This window comes from Ursus arctos, unplaced genomic scaffold (genome assembly GCF_023065955.2).
Source record: "Ursus arctos isolate Adak ecotype North America unplaced genomic scaffold, UrsArc2.0 scaffold_25, whole genome shotgun sequence".
Lineage (NCBI taxonomy): Eukaryota > Metazoa > Chordata > Mammalia > Carnivora > Ursidae > Ursus > Ursus arctos.
Window position 1 is genome coordinate 27,805,025 of NW_026622930.1, and position 14,675 is coordinate 27,819,699.

The 14,675-nt window shown below is 48.4% G+C and overlaps 1 protein-coding gene across 2 annotated transcripts in view; it reads left to right on the forward strand.

Annotated features, from left to right (window-relative positions):
• The window catches only part of ZFYVE1 (zinc finger FYVE-type containing 1), a 56,061-nt gene that overhangs the window by 39,341 nt on the left and 2,045 nt on the right, over positions 1-14,675 (forward strand). For both annotated transcript variants that reach the window (XM_026519573.4, XM_026519574.4), the window contains exons 5-11: positions 6,561-6,667; positions 8,536-8,644; positions 9,190-9,287; positions 9,384-9,501; positions 11,657-11,827; positions 12,542-12,722; positions 13,246-13,359. In XM_026519573.4, coding sequence (XP_026375358.3) covers positions 6,561-6,667; positions 8,536-8,644; positions 9,190-9,287; positions 9,384-9,501; positions 11,657-11,827; positions 12,542-12,722; positions 13,246-13,359 — 898 coding nt within the window. The remainder of the gene's footprint in view (positions 1-6,560; positions 6,668-8,535; positions 8,645-9,189; positions 9,288-9,383; positions 9,502-11,656; positions 11,828-12,541; positions 12,723-13,245; positions 13,360-14,675) is intronic.

Below are 14,675 nucleotides of genomic sequence, written 5' to 3' on the forward strand. Positions count from 1 at the left end.
AGCCCAATGCGAGGCTGGATCCCAGGACCCTGGGATCATGACCTGAGTCGAAGGCAGATGCTTAACCCACTGAGCCCCCCCAGTGCCCTGCTACTTATTTTAAAGCGAGAATTGGGGTTATCGCGTATGTATGTGCGGTTACATACTTTGCTTTTCTCATGGAACATTGAAGCTTAGCGTGTTTTCCCACGCCATTAAATATTTTAAGAAAATACGTCTTTAAAGTAGCTGTATGCTTTTCAAGTTTATATGGATGGATTATTTTTTACATTTAGTTAATTATGCCCTTGTGTTAGTCGTGGTTTTCATTTTTTCCTGCTTTTTATCTTCCATGTAGTTAAAGGAATGGTCCACCTCCTGCCTATGTCCTTAGGATCATTTACCACTCCTAGTACTATTCCGGACTGATGTTTATGCAGTGCTTACTGCATGCCATGTACTGTGCTCTGCCCTGCACATGTAATTCACTAAATCCTCGTGCCAGCTCTGTGAGATAAAGACATGGAGGCACAGAGAAATTAATTAATTTGCCCCATAGGACTCACTTAGTAAGTGGTGGAGAATTTGAACCAGCTAGTCTGGCTACCAGGTCTGTGCTTTTAACCCAGTGCTATATATTTCTTCTCAATAGTTACTTCATTTCTAAGGTCCAAGGGTGCAGGTATCTTTAAAGGTTCCTGATACATATTGCCAGTTGCCTCTTGAAAGGATATTCTGATAAATTGAATTTGGTTGGTTATTTTAATGTTTATTTTTATTTATTTTTAAAGATTTTATTTATTTATTTGACAGAGACAGCCAGCGAGAGAGGGAGCACAAGCAGGGGGAGTGGGAGAGGAAGAAGCGGGCTCCCAGCGGAGGAGCCTGATGTGGGGCTCGATCCCAGATCGCCGGGATCACGCCCTGAGCCGAAGGCAGATGCTTAACGACTGTGCCACCCAGGCGCCCCGGTTATTTTAATGTTTAAAAAGTCATTTTTTAAATTACAAAAGCAATATGTGTTCCTGATAAACAATTCAAATAGTACAAAAATGTGTGAGGTTCAAGTTAAGGTCCCTCCCCACCCCCATCATAACCATCGTTAATACTTGTATATGCTTCTAGAAATTTTTAGTGCTACATAAGTGCATACATAAGTGTATGTATGTGATGTATATATTTTCTCCCTAAATGGGATCTAGGATTCCTACTATTCTACAATTTGCTTTTTTTCACTTAATTATGCATCTTGGTTATCTTTCTATAGTAGTACATAAAACATACTGCATTCTTGGGGGCACCTGGGTGGCTCAGTCAGTTGGGGATCTGCCTTCGGCTCAGGTCATGATCTCTCAGGGTCCTGGGATCAAGCCCCGCATCAGGCTCCCCGCTCAGTGGGGGTCTGCTTCTCCCTCTCCCTCTCCGTCTGTTCTCTCTCTCTCTCTCTCTCTCCCTCCCTCAAATAAATAAATAAAATCTTAAAAAAACCCCACATTCTTAATGCCGTTAGTATACATTAAAAGAAATTATTAGCTGTCTTATTTATGATGTTTTTCATCTGATTGATGTGGCGCTGTTGGATTCAGAGGGAGCCCGAGTGCTGCATGTTCGTTATTGAATAGGAAATGTGATGATGAGAAGGAGGGAGAGTTTGCAGAATGTGAGAGAGAGAAGTCTGCAGTCCTCTTCTCTAGTGGCCTGCTCAGTTGTTTCCTGATGTATCATGCTGACCTGATCGTTCTTCCTGCCAGTCAGCCATGGTGTGGTCCAGGCTCCAATCCCTCTTTTCTGGCAGGATTATTTCCCACTTCTTGACCACTCACTGCTTTGCTCAGGTTTCATGGGAGCAATAGCTCAGACACCTACCAGTAGAGTGTACCCTCACGGAGCAGCTAAATCTGTTTAAAGAGCTGCTCAGGTTTCTGTTGAATAAGGGAATTGAATATTGAATTAACTGTTGTCTGTTATGGTTCTGAATACATGAGGGAACCATTTTATAGTTGAATTTGTATAGGTTTTATATAATACCTTTTTTAGCCTCTGATCTCTAAATGTAGAAACTCTGACTTTCCAGTTCTGTCACATCAGGACATATCTATTTATAAAGTTATTATATTTTGTGGGGAGAGGTGGCATCAGTGCTTACATAAGAGTCTCCATTTTGAATCAGAAAATTCCCTGCTAACCCTTGATGACTGGGACTAAAACCTTACAGGTTCAATAGAAAGGGCCATACTGTTGCCAAGGCAACTAAAGTTCAAGATCATCTGGTTTCCAGGCAACCTTTTCTAGAGTTGCCTCAAATGCCTTCCCTAGCTTTCTCAGGAGAGGTCTCCCTGCCTTCCTCTAACAGCTTGGGGACCTCGGGAGGAGGAGAGCCCAAGAAAACCTGGAATGATGTGAGGTTTGGACTTTTTTTTTTTCTTAAATATTTTATTCTTAAGTTATCTCTACGCTTAACATTGGGCTTGAACCCATACCCCGAGATCAAGAGTCCATGCTCTACCGACTGAGCCAGCCAGGCGCCCCCGAGGTTTGGAATTTTTGAAAGACAAAGTTTATGGATTAGGTGGCAGTGTCTACACTGGAAAGGAACAATCAGGCTGTAGAGGAAGGAGGATAGTTTCTCTTTATCCTTGTGTCTAAAACACACTAACATCAGAATTTTTTGGTAAACAGTTACACTGTTCTATTCCCATACTCTTGATTGATGTCAGTCCTCCTGAAGCTTGTTAGGGTCTGATTCATTACCAGCTGCCAGCTCTTCATTGACTTGTGAGGGAAGTGAGATGTTTATTGTGTTACCCAGCAGTGGAGAGGCTGGGTGACCAGTGTCTGAGTGATGAGACTGGTTAGCCTGGGAGTTCTTCTCTTTCTGATGTCATAAGAGGTTATGGCTGCCCTGGCCAGCGTAAGCCAGCAGTTAATTTGTCTAGGGCGGGCAACAGTGGGGGGGTCTCTGGGCACACGCGCCATGGGAATCAGCCTGCAGATTGTTCTATGCCAAGCTTTGCGATCCTTGCTGCCATTTTTCTGGAGAACTTTCAGAGAAGTGAGCCAGGCCACTTGGAACGGCAAGAACCTCGTGCTGTCACGGCTACTGGGCTGCAGTGGTATATTTGCTGGGGAGTGCCATCAGCCCTGAATTCAACCCAGCTGGTGAACTCATGCCAAATTTGATGTTTCCTAAGGGCGACTAGTACTTAGGTTATCCTTTCAGTTACTTGTTTAAAAAAGCCCTGGGGCTAAAAAAAATATATATATATTTTTGGTTTCCCCTATACCTATTTAGTAGCTTCTGCGTTCCTCATTTTTTCCCTTCTTCTATTCCCCCATTAGATACATAAGCATCTTTTTTTTTAAAGATTTATTTTTAAGAAGATTTATTTATTTGTCGGAGAGAGAGCACACGTACAAATGGGGAGTGGCGGGCGGAGGGAGAAGCAGGCTCCCCGCCGAGCAAGGAGCCCAGTGTGGGCGGGACTCGATCCCAGAACCCTGGGATCATGACCTGAGCCGAAGCAGACACTTCACCGACTGAGCCACCCAGGTGTCCCAAGATTTATTTATTTTTAGAGCGAGAGAGAGCAAGTGTGTGTGTGTGCGCGCGCAGACAGGTGGGAGGGGCAGAGGGAGAGGGAGAGAGAATCTTAAGCAGACTCGGTGCTGAGCTTGAAGTCCTGCATGGGGCTTGATTTCATAACCCTGAGATCATGACCTGAGCCAAAACCAGGAGTGGGACACTTAACCAACTGCGTCACCCAGGCACCCTGATATGTAAGCATCTTTTTGCAGCTAAATATTCGCCCACTGAGTTCAAGCCCCACGTTGGGTGTAGAACTTATTAAATAAACAAACAAATAAATAAAATGTTCACCAACAAATGCAAGCAGCTGTGAAGACCTGTGAGCTATCATGGAAAGGATGGAAAGGAGAGAAGTTCTTCCATCCCCTGCATTCCCTGGATTAGGTAGGAGAGTATCTAAGGAAGAAAATAAGAAAATTATTAACATAAGAAACCAATAAAAATGATGTTAATAATGGCAGTGAATGTTTTCTGAGCTCTTAATTTATGCCCGGTGCTCTTTGCATGTAAGTCCTTTGATCTTGCCCGTGTCATCCGTGAAGACACCTGCCGAGGAGGTACTCCTGGCAGCTGCTTGTTAGAGCTGAGGAGATAGAGGCCCAGAGGGTGCAGACCCGCCAGCGACAAGCTGAAGTGACTTTGTAGGGGGGGCTTATGTTTTATTTATGCAAATTGTCCATTCAGTTTCATACTATAGCCATGTCTGCTTTATCTCTGTCTATCAAACTTCCTCCCCCAGTGTTTTAGTCAGTTGATGCGTTAGGAAGACAACGCTCTACTTCCCCACCAGCCAGTCCCGGACAGCTCTGCTCCTGCCTGTTTGAGAAATACAGCCTTGAGTTCTCAGTACTTGGGCCAATCAGGGAGCAGCTAGGCTTAAATTTGAGAGGGTCTGTGGGCATGGGATGAAGCCTGGCACAGAGGCAGGGCCAAGGTAAGGAGGGGAGGGCGTGGGTTGGTGTGCACACGGGGATTGGTGCTGGACGACTTCATTCCAGAGGTCCTAGTTGAGACCCTGTTAGGACCTTAACTAGGAATCCCTAGGAGCACTGGAGGATGCAAAGGTAGGAAACGACTTTTACAGCATGTGTGATCTTCTCTGGGGGGTAATATCCATACAACTGGGCCATAACTTTGCATCATCGCCTAATTACTCAATATGTACTTCGGGTATTGAATACAACCGGTGTTCAGAGAAGGCAGAGTGTGGTATGTCTAGAGTGGTTGGGAAGGCTTCGTGGAAAAATCCTGGAAAAAAATCCTGGAAGTCTAGGTCATTTAGAAGTAGGTCAGGGGCACCTGGGTGGTGCAGTGAGTTAAAGCTTCCAACTCTTGGTTTCAGCCCAGGTCTGATCTCAGGGTCGTGAGATCGAGCCCTGCGAGGGGCTCTGAGCTCAGCGCAGAGTCTGCTCGAGTTTCTCTCCCTTTCCCTCTGCCCCTCCACACCCACCCTCACACGCTTGCTCGCTCTCTCTCAAATAAATAAATCTTAATTAAAAAAAAAGGACAGAGGAGGGCAGTGGAGGCTAGTGAGTGGTTCTTGTTTATTATATTCGTATGTATATCCATTTATATCCTCTCTCTCAAAGCTCAGTGGTTTCCCTAAGTTACTCCTCACAAAATACCCGCAAGAAGGCAGGACTTACATGTATTATTTGTCAGACCATTTTTGTTGGTCTAAGTCAAGGATTGCGACCTGCTTGGCCACGGCTGGCACATGGTGTTTACCGGGCCTGTGCGTTGTCCACGCCGAAGCTGAGTTTGAATGTGCCTGGGTGAGTCCTGCACCCTCACTTCGACACACTCCTTGCAGCTCCTTCTTACACCTGACTTGACTCAGCACTGACCACATTGACATCACGTGCCTTTGTAAACACTCGAGTTCGCAACTCAGGATATAAAGATCTCATTGAGAAAAGGAAAGGGAACTTGAATAAGTTCTCATTAAGTGAAATTCCCTTCGGAGCTTGAGAACCTCGGTTTAAAACCTAATCTGCCCTTTTCCCAAATCTCCTCTTAAATTTTCTTTTGCCTTTTTACTAAAGGTAGTAACATCTTGTCTTTTTGTTTTATGCCACTTTTCCTTCTCTTCCCCCTGAACAGTGCGTGGCTGCCTCAGAATGAGAGATTGAAACTTGGAAGCTGGGAACTGCAGGCATATGATGGTTTTTAAAGTCTGAAAAGGCCATTTCTGTTGAATTGATATAACTTCTCCCCACTGCATATGAGTAAGGGCCTGGTGGGAAGAAGTCAGCCTGAACGTATTTTCAGTGTCTAAAGTAGTGAGTGAAAACAGAGGACTAGAAATGGAAGCTACCTTTCAACAGAAGATTTTCAGTTGGCTTCTGCAAATACTTTATCTTTCTTCTTGGCATTTATTTTGGTTGTTTGCTGTCTTTTAGGTTACTGTTGTTGATAAAAGGCTGCCAAACACTACAATAATTCTTCCTTATTTTTTGGCTGATGGCTTTTTTTCTACATCGAGCTAGTTCTGTGGCCTAGTAAACTCGCATAGAGCGCCTGTGGTTAGAACTGGGATAGAAGCCCAGGGAACTCCCAGCTCACCACTCAGCTCTGCCTCTCTCTGACTTAAAGATGAGGCCTTCTTCCTGGGTCTCCGCTTCTTGGTTTCGGTTTCACAGGATGAAATGGGCATTAGTCAATATCTGTGGTGGTTTTGCATGAAAGACTGAGTGTGTGAGGTGTTTATAACCTCCAAGGTAATTGGGAGAGCACAGTAACGTTGCTGGCTTCCTTCTGACCTCCAGGGGAATGGGCTGGTCCTTCCTGAGGTTTCCTGTGGCGCGAGGGTGGGTGCAGGTTGGGCCAGGAAGGTCGAGGGTAAGGAGCAGAAGTCATTGGGTTGCCTCTCCCAGCAGTGGGGCCTGTAAGAAGTAAGCCAGCGACAAGGGGAACTTAGAAAGGCAAGTGGCAGAAGGGCCAGAGCACGGGGCTCTGCCAAGTGCCTTCACGTGTCGCCTTCCCTCCTCGGCAGGCACTGAGTGACCGCTTCAGCGGTGAGATCCCCGATGACCAGATGGCGCACAGCTCCTTTTTTCCAGATGAATACTTCACCTGCTCCTCCTTGTGCCTCAGCTGTGGGTAAGTGAGGCTGGCCACCTCGGGCAAAGAGACGCGGAATTCCGACTTCAGTGTGCGCGCAGATCCCCTAGGGTCTGGTTAAACTACAGATTCTGAATTAGGGGTGGACTGGGGTCTAAGAAGGTGTATTTCCAACAAGCTCCCAGGTGATCCCCTCTGAAAGAGTCCGACCTGGTTTAGATGTGAAATTGGCTGACTTCTGGCTTGGGCGGTTTTTACTGCAGAAAACGTTAGGTTGCTTTGTTTTTCTGTGTTTCTCCAGCCAAGGCTTTTCATTGTAGTCTTTCCACTTGCTTAACTCACACATTTGCCAGCCTAGTGTGTATAAAGCTCTGTGGTAGGTGTCAGTCCTGGTTGATTCCTTTCACTGTGACTCTTAGAGCACGTTAGAATTCTCCAGGGAGCTTTCAAAATTATCAAGGCCTGGGCCTCACCTCCACGGTTGCTTACTTAACAGAGCTGGGGCGGGGCCCTCGTGGTGGCGCGTTCGAAAGCGTCCTCGGCTGATTCCGGTGTGTTGAGAGATAGGGCTCCTCAAACTTTAATCTGTGCGTGCGTCACCTCGGGGTTTTGTTCAAATGCAAATTCTGCATCCACAGGCCTGGGCGAGGTTGTGCATTGCTGACACGCTCCGGGGTGACATCTCACCTGCCCCGTCTATTGACCACACTTTGTCATGGGGGTCTTGGAGCAGCGATTCTCACATTTGAGCGTGGAAGACCTGGCGGACATGTTAAAGCACGTCTTTGGGCCTCCCCCTCCTGTTTCCGTTTCATTAGGTCTGATGTAGGGCCTGAGAATTGGCATTTCTGATGAGCTCCCAGGTAATGCTGATGCTGATTGGGGCCACACTTGAGGATCACTGGATTAATTTGAGCTGTTGACAGCTATTAAATCACAGTCTGGTGACTTGTCTGATGGCGCTCAGGGGACTTAAATGCAGTGTGTCGGTGAGATCGCAGTCTGAGGGTCCTGTAGACGCTTCCCCACCCCGCCACCCTCTTCCCCATTGCATTGTCTTCGCCACGTGCTCCGCACGTATCCCTCTGGAGGAGGAGACCTGAGCCTTTTGTTGTGAGTGGTCTTTTTGCATTGAACCCTGTCTGCAGGCTACCTGCTGGGCCCCGGACTGCCACCACCTTGGCTCTGAATTTCTAAAAAGGATTTGGCTTTTAGAGATTAAACGGTCTGGGCTGGGGAGAGCTAAGGATTATGTTGGAGAGGAAGGCGGGATGTTAGTTGCCAGTGTGACTTACCTTCCTTTCTGTTTACCCCATAGCCCAGCATGAGGGGCTTAGGCTCTGTCCAGTCATCACTTTTCTATTCTAACAGCCTCACCAGGGTTTCCAGAACTTTCCCTCCTGTCATGGTGAAATTCTAAAGTCCTGCTCTGTTTTTGCGTTGTCAGGATGGCAGAGCTCACTGTTCGTTTGGAAGGTTTTCTTGTTTAGCTTAAGCCTCCTCTTAATGAGTTGCCAAATTTTATTTTATAGGGTGCTTTTTGTTTTATATCTTGGCAGCCTGATCTGGTTAAACGTCCCATTTTGTGCTTTTTTGGATTTTGGGGTTTCCTTCATTCCTGCTGTGGGACCACATGGTTTTTCTAGGAAGAGAGTTCTCCCTTTTTTCTCCTTTCTCCTCACACAAGGGTACTAGTGGCCGCACCCCTGTAGTGCCATTGAGTCTCGTGTAAGAGAGGCATGTGGGTTTCTGAGGCACGCACGGCGCCCTCTGTGCTCAGGATTCGGTGTCCAGTTCATGACCAAGGTCTGGCGTTGGCCCTGTGTCCGGCTCAGGGTCCCATTCCCTTGTGTAAGTGCCAGGGGCTCCTTGAGCCACCTCACTGTCCGTTTTTGGGCTTCACTCAGGGCTGGATGCAAGAACAGCATGAATCATGGGAAAGAAGGAGTCCCTCATGAAGCCAAGAGCCGCTGCAGATACTCCCATCAGTATGACAACCGAGTTTATACCTGCAAGGTGAGTGCTCTGAGCTCCGTGCTCCAGCGGCTGGCTTGCTGGTCCTGCTCTGCTTCTGGGAAAGACTCGGGGCCACCCTTTGCTGCGTCCTGAAGTATTTGATATTCCAGTGGAGTACCTCTGGGACTTCTCCCCCGCTCTAACCAAAGGAACGCCCGTGCCTCCGATGCTGGGGCCCCTTGGTTTGTTTATTAATTTGTTTTCCAGCGTATTTTCCCTTTCTTCTGTTGAGCTTGTATGCCAGGGGCATATACACTGTTCATTCTTCTCCAGAGCAGAAGTGCTCTGCAGGAACCAAGTCTAAGGGATTTGCGGTGGCGGGTATAAATTACAGCTCCGTTTTGGGGCCTGGGATGGGTACACATTCAATTCATGATCTTTAAGGGTACTGGCTTTTTTTAGAGAAACGACCCTTCCTCTGATGCGCTGAACTCAGGGTCTGCAAACCCTGGTATGATTTGTGGGGAGGGGGCTGGCCAGGGATACGAAGGGGCCAGGGGGTCCAGTGTACAGAGAAGAAGCTGGCAGAGTTTTCCATGTTTCAGGCCTGCTATGAGAGAGGCAAGGAGGTCAGCGTAGTGCCCAAGACGTCCGCTTCCACGGACTCCCCCTGGATGGGTCTTGCAAAATATGCGTGGTCTGGGTGAGTTTAAATGATGACGATGTGGCTGAGGGTGGTTGGTGTGTTGGTCTGCCAGGCACCTGGCTGGGTAACAGCATCTGTTTGCTTTCCTTGTAGGTATGTGATCGAATGTCCCAACTGCGGCGTGGTCTACCGTAGCCGGCAGTACTGGTTTGGGAACCAGGATCCTGTGGATACGGTGGTCCGGACAGAGATTGTGCACGTGTGGCCTGGAGTAAGAGCTGCACCATTTTTCTTCTTGTATCATTCAGTTATTCATGTGTGTGGTGAAGTGGAACTTGGGTAGAATTAAGGTTAACCTTGAATTTTAATATATTGGTGGTTTAGGAAGGCAGGATCTGGAGAGCCTTTCTCGTTCTAGACCCTTAATTATTTTCATTTCTTCTTGGCTAAATATTAGAAGCACAGCTTTAAAAAAACTAAATGTTGGGGCGCCTGGGTGGCTCAGTCGTTGGGCGTCTGCCTTTGGCTCAGGGTGTGATCCCGGCGTTCTGGGATCGAGCCCCACATCAGGCTCCTCCGCTGGAAGCCTGCTTCTTCCTCTCCCACTGCCCCTGCTTGTGTTCCCTCTCTCGCTGGCTGTCTCTATCTCTGTCAAATAAATAAAGAAAATATTAAAAAAACAAACAAACAAAAACTAAATGTTGACCTGTTATTATGCTGCCTTAGCAAATACGGTATTTTTTCATATTCTCATTTCCACATGTATGTTTGTATAGATGGCGATTATAATTTACGTGCCGTTTACCTGCTTTTTCTCATACCTCTGTTTTCCACATTGCTTCTACTTTTCATGATTCTCATTTGTAGTCACTGTAACATTCTGTCTCGTGTTCTGGTTTGATTCCCCATCCCCTTCTTTTTGAACATTCATGCTGTTTAAAGATTTTTTTTTTTTTTTTTAATTTGACAGAGATAGAGACAGCCAGCGAGAGAGGGAACACAAGCAGGGGGAGTGGGAGAGGAAGAAGCAGGCTCATAGCGGAGGAGCCCGATGTGGGACTCGATCCCATAACGCCGGGATCACACCCTGAGCCGAAGGCAGACGCTTAACCGCTGTGCCACCCAGGCGCCCCCATTCATGCTGTTTATGACTTTTTTTTTATTATCAAAATGCCGTAGTGACATTTTTTATGAGAGAAAGCCTTTGTTCTGGGAAATTTTCTTGCACTATAGTCTAAGAAGTGGGATTACTATTGACCCTTATTTTTTTAATTTGACTTTTGAATTCAGGATATTGGAAAAACAAATCTGTTTGGAGGCAGTGATGTGGTGCTCTCGTTCTTACCAGTAAATCACACCACACCCCAAACCTTTTCTCTTCGTGGAAAAAAGATGAGTGATTTTCTTGAAGGGACTTATCTTACTAGGTGCTGTTCCTTGCTGGGTGACTCATAAAGATACTGGCCAGCCCCACAGGCCTACCTGCAGAGCCGTCCTGAGCCGGCCCGAGTCCTACAGCGCTATCAAACTGAAGATTTCCTTATTGTTTTGTTCTCTTCAGTTCCCAGTCCTACCAAAATGTGTCCCTGTGGTGTGGTCTCCTTTCTGGAGCCCACCCCCTCTTGGCACGATGGGCCGGACCATCCTGTCCCAAGGACTTAATGTGGCCTTGACTAGTATAACTTTCTCATTACGCCTTTTCTGACTAATGTCTTTTGTTTTTGGGTCTGTATTCTTTCTTGTGAATGCTGTCGTCTCCATGGTAAGATAGTTCTATTCCACGAAAGCAGTGATATCATAGTTCCCCTTTGGCCACATTCCTCATGGTCCTTGGGATTAGGGGATACAGGCCCCTCCCCCTTCTGTTCGTTCACTCAGTTATTATGTCAACCCAAGTATTGGTTGAGTACTTTGTGCCCAGAATTGAACCTGGTACTTTAAAAATACAAGAATGGAAAAGGTAGGTTGTTATTTTCAGAGAGCTCAGTCTAATAGCAAGTCAATTACGTAAGCAAGTACTGTCTTTACGCATGGAAACAGGATTCTTAACAATGTACAGGTATTAGAGGAACCCAAGAGGAAGGGCTCCTAACCCAGCCTGGGGTGGGGGGCTTCTAGAAGGAGGTGCCATCTTTACTCGAGTATCTCCTGGATTGTACATCTCGCTTATGGGCAGGAAAGGCCTGAGTTGAACAGTTGTGTATCAAGCCTCACGGTCACCTTGAAGGGAATAAGTCAGTAATGACTGGTTGGGTGTGGTACTGCCTGGAAGCCAGAGGGATTCTTGGTCTGTTCCACTCTTCTCTGTCAGGGAGTTTGTGGTTCTGAGTTTGCCATTGACGAGTGTACAACTCACCTGAGACCCCCCCCCCTTGCCTTTACTCCCTTCACTCGGAGCATGATGGGAGCCTGCATTTTCGTTTCAGACGGATGGCTTTCTGAAGGACAACAACAATGCTGCCCAGCGCCTCCTGGATGGGATGAACTTCATGGCTCAGTCGGTGTCTGAGCTTAGCCTTGGGCCCACCAAGGCTGTGACTTCCTGGCTGACAGACCAGATTGCCCCTGCGTACTGGAGGCCCAACTCCCAGATCCTGGTATGGTGTGGCAGGGATGGCGTGGCCCATTCTGCTGGTGCCATTTTGCCCTGTCCTAAGCTTGCTCTGTGAGGGAGGCGTGGGATTTCCCTTTCAGTCAGGTTAGCTCCCAGAGCGTTAGAAAGGGTAGGGCACGTGAGGCAGCAGCGTTCTCTTGCCCATTGATTTCTCTTTGTGTTACTCTGCAGTTATTCTCTTTTTGGTGGATTATAGGCTCTTTGCCTCCAAGGGCTAGTTATTATTAGATGTCTGAGGTTGTAGATAACAGAATCTGGAGGAAAAGGGGCATTTAGAGGTCATGTGGCTTGATACATAAGTTTCTACCCACAGCAGGGGAGCCCCCAACTTTCACCCACACACTTTGTGACAGGAAGCTCGCTCCTCACCAGCTTCCCAAAGGCTCTTTCGAGAAGCTGTGGAAAAGAATGAATTCTCATTGGTCTTCTGGCTAGACTTAGCACAGTCCTTTGTGAGAATGCTGTGACTCAGCCAGATATATTTGAGGTGGCTTTCCAGGCACTTCTCGGAAGAAAATGGATCCCAGCTGGCCTTCAGTGGGTGCACTCTGTGACTGGAGGTCTCAGGTTCTCTCCATTACTGCGGTCGGGGTCCTGCTGCTCTCGGCGGTCCCGTGGCCCTCCCCCTGGGTCTCGCTGGCTTTCCCAGCTGGTAGAAACGAGTAATGCCTGCCTCTCTGTTTTGGGCTTGGAACAGAGCTGCAGCAAATGCGCGACATCCTTTAAAGATAACGACACCAAGCATCACTGCCGGGCCTGCGGGGAGGGCTTCTGTGACAGCTGTTCGTCCAAGACCCGGCCAGTGCCCGAGCGGGGCTGGGGCCCTGCGCCCGTGCGGGTGTGCGACAACTGCTATGAAGCCCGGAATGTCCAGTTAGGTAACGTGGGGCCCAGGAGCTGCAGGGTGGCGGGGGCCCTCTCTCCTTGGCACTGGCTCCTGGGAAGTGGAATCTGACATGCCTCACCCTATTCCAGCCCCGTCTCTCTTCTGAGGGCAGCTGCTGCCCTGGTCCTGGCTGGCGTCCTCTAAGCTCTTTGTTAACCGAGTCCTAGGGGTGTCAGTCCTGGGCGGGGGCGCTCCTGCTGTCCGGTGTTTACCAGACGTGGCTTAGACTGGGTTTTCTTCCTGGAGAAGGTTCTTGGTCACGCTCCTAGAACCTCTCTGGCTTACCTGGAAAGGAAGGTTATAAACCAGCTCCAGAGGGTTGAGGTCAAGGACTGAGCGAGCTCACGCGGTTTCAGGGTCTGACCTGACTCACAGCCCAGACCCTCGCAGTCACTGCAGGGCAGCACAGTTGGTATCCTGGGAGAAGAATCCAGAAGCGCTCTGCTGTTGCCCCTGAGTTTTCCATTTGGGAAATGACTAAGAGGTGACGGCTTTTCCTTTCTCACTGTCTACAGATGTGACTGAGGCACAGGCTGACGATGAAGGCGGGACGCTGATCGCTCGGAAGGTGGGCGAGGCCGTGCAGAGCACTTTGGGGGCCGTGGTGACAGCCATTGACATACCACTAGGTGGGTGTAATGTATGTGGGAGGAGGGGTTTCAGAGTGCCCTGGGCTGGCATTGTGGCAGAGGCTTGCTGACCTAGATTGAGAATGAAAGTATACATTTGCTTGCTTCTGCTGAACTTGAGCGGTTTCGTGTTTCTCTGAGGGCCATCTCTTACACCATCCATTGCTGCATAGCAAACTGCCTGAAAATGTGAAGGCTTGAGACCGCCGCCATTTTGTCATGTCTCACAGCTTGGAGTCAGGAAGGGTAATTATTCCCGTCCAGGTGGCATTGCCTGGAGTTACCTCCTGATATTCTAGTAGGGTGGCCTGGCCTGTCTTGAAGGGCCAAGCCAGCCTCGCTTACGTGCTAGGTACTTTGGCAGGGCTGCCTGGAAGGCTGGGCTTGGTAGACCCCTTCTCCGTGTGTTCTCCAAGCCTCTTTACGTGGTTTCTGCAGTGGTTGTTGGACTTCTTACGTGGGGGCTCAGGACTCTTAAGAGCTAATACCCCAAAAGATAGGAAGTAGAAGCCACCAGTGTCTTGAAGGTCTGGGCCTGGAAATGGTACTTCTGCTGTAGACTCCTGGAGTCACAAAGCCCGCCTGGATTTAAGAGAGGGGGCAGGAGAGTCAGAGTTGGTCTCCCACCCCAGCCAAGCTGATACTCATTTAGGATTTAAGATCCTTATTCACCTCCAGATGTGAGGGGTACTTGTAACTAGGAGGGTCGGAGGAGGGGAAGGGAAACCCACCGGCGTGTGGAGCACGGTTGGCTGGGCCTGGGGTGTTCCTGCCCATTGCGAGGGAGCAGCCGAAGGCTCCTGGGTGGGGGGTGGTGAAAGTCGCTTGGATCCGATGTACCGTCCTTGTGGCTCAAAGGTGAGCAGATGATGAACTTTTGACTCAAGGTGTAGAAATAGATTTGCCTGGCCTGGAAGCTCAGGTTGCGTCTGCTCTCGGGGGTGCCAGGGAGAAGCACGGCTGCCCTCGGCACAGAGAGCCCGCCACCTGTGCTCACCGAGGGCTCACGTGCTCAGCACTTGCTGCTGTTGGGTCCCAGGCCAGTGTGGTAGACATGTCACGTGATTTCTCGTCATCCCCGTAACTGCTCTTGAATGTGGGTTGTTGAAGATGAGAAGTTAGGTGACCTCTCCGTCCTGAAGCCGCTAATTAGCACATGCTCATTGGAACTGGGATTTGAAGGAAGAAATATTTATCATTACTCCAGTTTTCTTTTTTTTAGGATTTTATCTGAGAGAGAGTGAGTGAGAGCACAAGCCAGGGGGAGAGGCAGAGGGAGAGAAAGGGAGAAGCACACCCTCGCTGAGCAGGGAGCT